This window comes from Monoraphidium neglectum (genome assembly GCF_000611645.1).
Source record: "Monoraphidium neglectum strain SAG 48.87 unplaced genomic scaffold scaffold02458, whole genome shotgun sequence".
Classification (NCBI taxonomy): Eukaryota; Viridiplantae; Chlorophyta; class Chlorophyceae; order Sphaeropleales; family Selenastraceae; genus Monoraphidium; species Monoraphidium neglectum.
The window spans coordinates 1,780-9,662 of record NW_014011170.1 but is presented as its reverse complement, the minus strand read 5'-3'; the positions used below and the strand labels follow the sequence as shown (position 1 = coordinate 9,662).

Genomic DNA, 7,883 nt, shown 5'->3' with positions numbered 1-7,883 from the left:
CCCGCCGACATGCTCAGGCGTTCTGGTGTGGAATCAGGGCGGGTTCGTGGGGGGAGAGTCCAGTCGCGCAGCCGGTCAGCCACCTGGGGGCGTGCCGCCGCACCGTCGCCACGAGCGCCCGCAGGTCTGCCACTCCCCCCAGCAGGTTGCTGACGTGAGTCACCGCCACAACCCGCGTGCGCTCGGACAGCAGCGCCGCCAGCCGGCCCGGCCGGGAGGCGCAGGGGAAGGACACCCAGAGGCGCCCGCCGGCGGCGGCGGCGGCGGCGTCAGACGAGGCGCTGGTGGCGTTATCGGCGGCCGAGCCGCCGCCGCCGCCGCTGCCGCCGCTGGAGAAAGAGGGGGTCACGTCGGTGCGCCACCAACGCAGCGTGGCGCCAGAGGACTCTGCAGGTGTAAAGGCGGCATAGTGATTGCCGGTGAAACACACGCAGGCATACACCACACATGCGGAAGCTGCTCCTATCTGCCCCAGCTGGAAACAACAACCCAACTGACGACGCATGGCCTTGCATATTCCTTCAGTCGATAATTTCTCCGTCCGTGTGCGGCTCGTGCAGTGGCGGGCCCCCGCGCCGTGGCGCCGCCGCACCTGCGCAGCGCACCCATGGCCCTGCGTTGGCCTCGTGGCACGACTCCTGCACCACGACCTCGTCCCCCGGCCCCAGCAGGCGCGAGTAGCAGCCGCCGAGGGCCGCCAGCAGCTGGGAGCTGCTGGGCCCGAGCGCGACGTGGCCCGAGCCGGGCGGCGCGCCCATGAGCGCGGCCACTGCATCATGAGCCGCGTCCACTGTGGAGGTGGACCTGCGCGGTTTTTTGGGGCCAGAGCGGCCACACGTGCTAGTCTGCTCGACGCTGGTTGGTGGAGCGTCTCGCTGCTGGGACAAGGCAAAGGGGGCAATCAGATGCAGTGAATCCGACCGACGCTGATGTGGCTCACCCCCGGGCTGCTTTGGGGAGGCCGGCGGGGCTGTTGACTGCCCGCGGCCAGGCCAGCGCACGCGGCAGCTTCCAACCTGTTTGAAACGTCATAGCCGGCGCCCAGCTGAGCGCAGTCGTGCAGCAGATGGTCGCGCACCGCGTCGGCCACGCAACGCGGCACCTGCGCGGCGGCGCGGCGGGGGTGTCCTGTTTGACCACGGCCGCCTGGCCGGGAGGTGGTCGCAATGCGGCCGAGCCGGCCGTGTGCGCACTTGCGAATCTCCCTCCCTTGAAGCAGGATCCCTGGAGGGGTGTAGCCACACAAGTGGCGTGAGGTGAAGATTTATTGGGCTCACCTGACTGCCGCCTGCGTTCTCCATGAATGCAAGCCGCGGCGCCGAGAAGTACGCAAACGCGCCGCGCGCATCGTGGCGCACCGCCTCCAGCTCAGTCGTGCAGCCATCAATGCTTGACATGTCGGCCGCCATGGTTTTTAAGGAGCTATCACAAACTTTCGCGCTTCTAACAACGTCGTGATATGGAACGGCAACGATCAGACCAGATCTTGGGCCACCAGCCCGTTGGATGAGAAATGATGTACATGTATCAGGCAAGAAATCAGATTTATTGAAGTCTGTGACAGCAAACGGGCTTCACATGACTGACCGCTGACCTGCAGTGCGGATTCGCAGCTGACTGTCCTTCATCCACATGGGTGGCTCTCCAGGCTGCAAGGCATCGACACAGCGGGCCAGATGCGGGTTCGAGGAGGCTTTGTCCGAAAAACACGTGCAACTGGTGGTGGGCTTGTACATGGAATGTTCCGCAGGTCAACTTTTCTTGACCACCTAGGCTGAGGCCAAGTGGCCAGCCTATGCAGGAGCGTGCGCTGCAAGCGCACGCCACAGCCTCCTCTACGGGAGTGGGGTGACAAACAGTCCTTACAACAATGGCCACACCAGGACCTGCATGCTAGACAGGGTCCGTTGCTGTGTCGCGCGCCCACCGCCCACTGCAGTACAGGCAGCGCGGTGCGAAATGCGCGATTTGGCACCCAGTAAGATTGTTGTAGCTGCCTTCCTGTTGGTGAGCTCCACCTTATCTACTCGCATTGCGGAAACTAAAAGCAAGTCAGTGTGCCCTGCATGCTACAGTAGAAGGCACAGCGGTCTGTGCAGCACATCCTGGATGCCACCTGGCCCACAGTTGCCGCAGCAATACCCCACCCGGTCAACCCAGCGCTTCGGGCCAATCTTCTAAACCCAGCGCCTCGTCTGCTGATACATGTACACCTGCCGACGAGGCAAAGCAGCTGCGCTTGATGTGCACCAATCAGCCCAAACCATCTCAACCTCTTGCCTCGATTGAAGTGAGGTGAAGTTCAAATGAAGCCGCACGTTGCGTTGCGATGCCACCGCCAGAAGTCACAGCCACGCCTGAGCCTGCACCTCCCACGTCCGGGCCATCTGCATAACGCAACACGCTGCACCATCTTGCCCCTTCACGGCCGCCCGCACGCGGCCCCTTGTCCGCTTTTTGGCCGCCTGCCCCTGTACTCGACTTCTCACCCGCCGTTTCCCCGCGCTGCGGCGCCGATATACAAGTCAAGCGCCTGCATTGAACAGGCGCAGATTGGCCGCCCAGGCTTGCCACCCCCCGCGGTGGGCAGGGGGCAGCGGCAAAGAGCCTGGGCGGTTGCCATGACATCCGCACGCGCTGCGCCCTCGGTCGGCAAATTCTCCATCGGGGCGGGGGCGGCAGAGATCGCATCCCCCAGGTCGGCACTGGGCTCTCTTAGGGGGGCACGTTGGCGGCAGAACCGCGCCGTCCGACGCAGGTCGGCATCGGCTCCATTAGCACGGGCGGCGCGGCGATGCAAAAGGGGTGCAGCAGCGACGCCGCGCATGGCGCCCCTGTGGAGCACACAGGGCTCCGGTGGGGCGCGACGCGGCGCACGCTCCAGCCCACTCAAGGTCCCGGTCGGCATAGGCTCCATTGGGACGCGAGAGGGGGCTGGGCACGGGGCAGGCTAGGCAGGCAAGGCTGACCGAGAGTGCTGTGAGAGGGGCGACAAGGCATGCATGCAGTGCAGGCAAAACAACAAGTAAATAATATATTTATGATAGCCAAGCAAACGGCGTGCGCTTTAATACAGCGCAGGACTTGGGAGAATCCGAACAAACGCCAAAAAACGCGCGCAGAAACGTGCAAGCTGACTGACCACGGAGGGCGTCTAGCATGCCTTGATGCACTCATGGGACACACATTAACTCGTGTGACCCGGCCGCAGGCCAGGGACTGGGCAGATTCGCGTGTTCTGACTCCGCTCGCCTGTGCCACTGCGCGAGCTGCACCGCATCAAAACCTGGCAAACGGTCGGCGGCTCCGCCAGCCTCTGGAAGCAGGTGCACTTCCGACACAGGTGTCAGCATTCAGTGGCGCCGGCGCGCCCTTGACAGACGGAACCAGGTGGTATGAGACGCTTGCAGGGGAGCATGGAACTACAGGCGTGGGCAGCTACGGTATGCCGGGTGAACGCCAATGCATGCAGAAGCCGGGCCTCCCAACACTGAGGATCTTCGCAGCCCTTGTGAGACCCCTTCTGTAACTTGACACAATAGCAGGCACCGGCGTACCGTACAGACCACTGCAGTGCAGTCAGTACGGTGTGCTGAGATACAGCTGCTTGCCTCGAGCAGCTGTGCATGCCTGCCTGCAAGCACCAACAGGACTGATGAAGTGGGCAGCTGCGCCTGGGCTGTGTCCACCGCAAAGATGCATAATTTCGCTGGGGCTTTGAGGCTACCAGTGTAAGCGTCACCCTGTTTGCACAACATATGCATTGCGAACACCGTTCCGTTGCCGCCTACTTTGCCTTGCCTGAAAGTCCAATACCAGCCACCTCATCACCCCAGCAAAAGCCTTACAAGGGATAAATGTGAGGCCATAGCAATCTGTTACGGCCTTGTGAGGGGGGCTTGTGAATGCTTTCCGAGGCCTCTCAACCGCACCGTGCTGTTGAGGGTGACCTACGTGGTGTGTGCCGGCAGGCCACGCCGCAACAAGTCAACTGCATCCGTTCGTGCGTCCAAGTGTGATGCACCTGGCGTAGATGGCGTGTGGCCGCCATGAACATGCTACAGGCGTTCTAGGCAACCTTGTCGTTGCAGTATAGAAAGAGCGTTGATTGTGGCCACCGGACGAGCGTTGCTGCAGTATCGATGACGAAACGTAAGTCATGGCCACAGGAGACTTGAACGCTGCAGAAAGGAGGGTCTGGACAAGCAGCGCCACGCATGCGGCCAGCAAGGGGCCCAGGCGACATGGGGGCGTGCACGTGCACGCATGCCGGTCCACCCTATGGATGGCAGAAGTGGGGATCCACTGAGTGCTGCCGCATGCGTGCTGTCACTGGACCCAACATGGCAGGTCAGTGGCCCTCAAGCGGTTAACCAGGCAGTGACGCGGTAGTAGCCAACCAGGCAAAAAGAAGGAAGACAGCAGACGCGGATGCGCGTGTGGTGGCCCCGACCGACCCAAATGCGAGGTGCCCAGTGGGGGATACGCTGATGTGAGCGCACCCGGCCCCTTGTCACACGCTGCCCTATTGAGCCAGTGGCGCCGGCGGCTGCTGGCCACGCGAATTCTGCGGCTGCAGCTGAAGCGACTGCGCCTGCTGCAGCGCCGGCGGCTGCTGCTGCGGGAGGTCGCGCCGCTGCCTGCCCAGCTGCCACAGCCGCTGCTGCTGCGCCTGCAGCTGCAGGTCAGGCGCCCGTGCCGCCGCGCCGACGCCGCCGCCGGCCCCGCCTTGCCCGTAGGCGCCCTGCTGCTGGGCGTGCGGCGGGTCCATGCTGCCGCTCCCCGTGCCTGGGAGGAGGCCCCAGTTTGCGCCCGCGGCCATGATGGCGGCCGCTTCGGGCCCGTCCAGCTGGCGGCGCCGTTCGGCCTGACCCGGGTTTGCGGATGAGATGACGAGCTCGAGAGCCTCAGCCTCAGACATGCCGGCGGCGCGCAGCACTGCGTGTGCACATGGCGCAGACGCAGGGCGGTGGGGGGAGGGTGCGATGAGGGTTGGGTGGGGAGCGTGGCCACAGGCTGATGCTCGCTATGCCCCAGGGGATATGATGGATTGGCTGGCTCAAGTCCAGGGACGCACGCGCCACAGCGCAGCACGTCGGCCTCCCGCACCAAACGGCGGGCGGGCGCCTGCAGCCCTGAGCCCCTGGCGCGGCGCGCAATACGCGGCGCGTGGCATGCAATACGGCTTGCACGGGCCCCCACCTGACTCCTTGCTGCGGTTCCCAGGACGAAAGCGTGTGGGCGGCAGCAGGGGCACCGTGGGAGTGGAGTGAGCAAATGCGGTACGACAGGCCGACGCTGGCGTTCGCTGCATGCCGAGCTACACACCGCATGCCGTGGTGCTGCATAACATGCGCGCACACACATGCTGACCAAGCAGAAGGGCGCGCGCTGCCCTGAAGGGGCGCGGCGGCCCGTGGCCGGCCGCGCCTGCCATCCATGCATCCACCACCAGCCACGCCGCAGACTCACCAGATCGGGCAGTGGATGTCGCGGGCCAGCCAGGCATCGATACAGTCAGCGCAGAAGCTGTGCATGCAGGGCAGCAGCTTCACGCGCGTCCCCTCCTGAAAATCCTCGCAGCAGATCACGCAGACCTGCCCGTGGGCGCTGCCGTTTGAATTGCCGCCGCCGACAGATGGCGGCGGCGCGCCGCCCGCCGCCTTGCCTGCGCCGCCGTCGCCGCCCTCGCCGCCAGGGGCGTGCGCCCGAGGCAGCGCATACTGGTAGGTGGGTAGGTTTGCGACGACAGACTGCGGCGTGGGAAGCTTCCCGTTTGGGAGCAGCTGCCGCGCGCGCGCGAGGCCCGCCGCGGCCGCGGCCGCGGGCGGCGCGTCGCTGTAGGCGGCGCCGGCAGGGACGCCGACCAAGATGACGTGGCGCCCTGAGGGGTGGTCCGATGCGATGACGCCCAGCCGGTGGCCGGGCGGCAGCGCCTGCTGCAGGCTCGACAGGTCGTGCATGGGGCCGGCGCGGACGACGACGCCGCCGCCGCCGGCGCGCGCGGCGGATATTGCGGCCGCCTCCAGTAGCCGCCGCTGGCGGTTCCGGCGGCGTGAGTGGTAGCAGAGCGCGATCAGGGAGACGATCGCTGTCAATACGACAAACAGGATGACCACGCCCCACATGCCGCCGCCGTCGAAGGCGCCGCCGCGGCGGGGCAGGCCTTGGGTGGCCGAAGAGGGATCCGTGGCTGCTGCTGCCGCGGCCGCTGCTGCTGCTGCTGCTGCTGCTGCTGCTGCTGCTGCTGCTGCTGCTGTTGCTGCTGTTTCTGCTGCAGCAGCTGCTGCTGCGACGAGTGCCGGTGATGATGCCCGACTCAACTGTGGGGCTGTAGCCGCGTTGCTGTGTCAACGTGGTATTGAGGGAATTGGGGGTGCCAAAATGGGGGAGAGAATAACGAGTGCATGCGCGTGGCCGCGATGCCAGGCATGTGTGCCTGGCAAGGACCCTTCCCTGAGGCTTCGAGGCTTGTGACGCCATTGCGCAGCGCGCCTAGCTATGCATGCGCCTCCGTACTTTGCCAGTCAACCGCATCCTCGCGGCAGGTCCCATACAGGCGCGTTGGGACCCCGCATGCAGCGGCTGCCTCGCAGGGCGGTGCGGGTCGGCGCACGCTACCCCCAGTGTCATCTTGCGCACCTCGCAAGCGGTGCTCCTCAAACCAACGCGAATCACCACCAGAGTTCTGCGCTCGCGCGGGACGCGCAGGACATTCAAGGTCGATGCCGCGAGGGTGTGGAGTGCAGCTGGTGACGTCGTCCTTGTGTCGATCCAGAGGTTCGGGAACCTGTCAGACCTATTCCACACAAAAACGAATTACAAAGGAGTCATGGCTTGATCGCGCCTTGCTCCGGAAGTCTGTGAATGACGCAAGTTTGTTTGCGGAAGCAGGACGGCTGCAGGAAAGTTGTGATCAAGGCGTTGACCAGAAATAGGTTACCGATGCAATTTGTTGCGACTTGAGGAGATTACCTGTGGCGGGTGGAGGTGTCCAGCTCAACTCAGGTCACCGCACCTCCGACTGGAAGGCCTCCATTCTCACGTAGTGGGGAGGAGCCAGGTGTGAGCAAGTGTGCGCCTTCGACACGAGCCGTGCACGTCTGCTGCGGCAGGGCCGCGCGGCGCCATCGCCTGCGTGCTCGCGCACCGCGCCGAGATGTGCCCGGAGATTGCTCAGATCCGCCGCAACGAAGGGGCGCTCCTAACCCTCCGCCCTGCCGCCAATCGGGAATCTCCTGGTCTCGATGCCGCTTATTACCTGGTCTCCCCAACAACAAGGCTTTTTCCGCACGCCCCGCTGCCGCGGCTCCCCAGGGAAGGCAGGCGGGCATGGCATCGTCCTCCGTGGCGCTGCAAGCGCCCGCAACCGGATGCGGCACGGCGGCGCACGCACGGCACGCGCCGTGCCTGAGGCCGCGGCCGGCCCACGCGCAGCCCGCGGCGAGCTGCAGCGGCAGCACGCCGGCCGCGGCCGCTCCCGTGCAGCCGCAGCGGCGGGGCTGGGGGCAGCGGCGGGCGCCGGCCCCGGTGCGAGCGGCGGCGGCGGGGCAGCAGGAGGCGCTGTGGGAAAATCAAGTGCGGGACGGGCGCGTGAAAAGCGTGGACGCGCGGGGCGCAGGTGAGATCGCACCCGGGACTGAGGCTGCTTCGCGCATTGTGGCCGAAAGCAGCTGCCACAATCAAGGGGAGGCACGGCTAGCGGCCGCGCACGCGGCGATCTTCGCCTGTCCCGTGGCACGTTCATCAGTCACATACGGCGCGGCCCGGAGCGGCCCTCATTGCTGCTTCGCTGCCGCCGCCACTGCACGGCCGCCCCCGCAAAGGCTGGCAGCACTTGAACAAAACTGCCCGCTCTGCAACAAGCCCCCCCCCCCCGCCCC

General features: G+C 65.6%; 3 protein-coding genes across 3 annotated transcripts; 1 reads left to right on the top strand and 2 right to left on the bottom strand.

The window, feature by feature from the left end:
- Positions 1-13: 13 nt before the first annotated feature.
- On the bottom strand, positions 14-1,409 carry MNEG_10783 (hypothetical protein; the record flags this gene model as incomplete). Its single annotated transcript, XM_014040747.1, has 5 exons — positions 14-22; positions 104-387; positions 593-804; positions 1,017-1,102; positions 1,278-1,409. 5 exons carry the CDS (start codon positions 1,407-1,409, stop codon positions 14-16), a joined length of 723 nt encoding a protein of 240 aa, XP_013896201.1.
- A 3,116-nt stretch (positions 1,410-4,525) lies between these two features.
- On the bottom strand, positions 4,526-7,039 carry MNEG_10782 (hypothetical protein; the record flags this gene model as incomplete). Its single annotated transcript, XM_014040746.1, has 5 exons — positions 4,526-4,938; positions 5,110-5,143; positions 5,598-6,091; positions 6,127-6,289; positions 7,019-7,039. 5 exons carry the CDS (start codon positions 7,037-7,039, stop codon positions 4,526-4,528), a joined length of 1,125 nt encoding a protein of 374 aa, XP_013896200.1.
- A 334-nt stretch (positions 7,040-7,373) lies between these two features.
- Positions 7,374-7,565, top strand: MNEG_10781 (hypothetical protein; the record flags this gene model as incomplete). The annotated part of the gene is made up of 1 exon (XM_014040745.1): positions 7,374-7,565. A coding segment is annotated over one exon (192 nt), but the record flags the coding sequence as incomplete, so codon positions are not given.
- Positions 7,566-7,883: the final 318 nt, after the last annotated feature.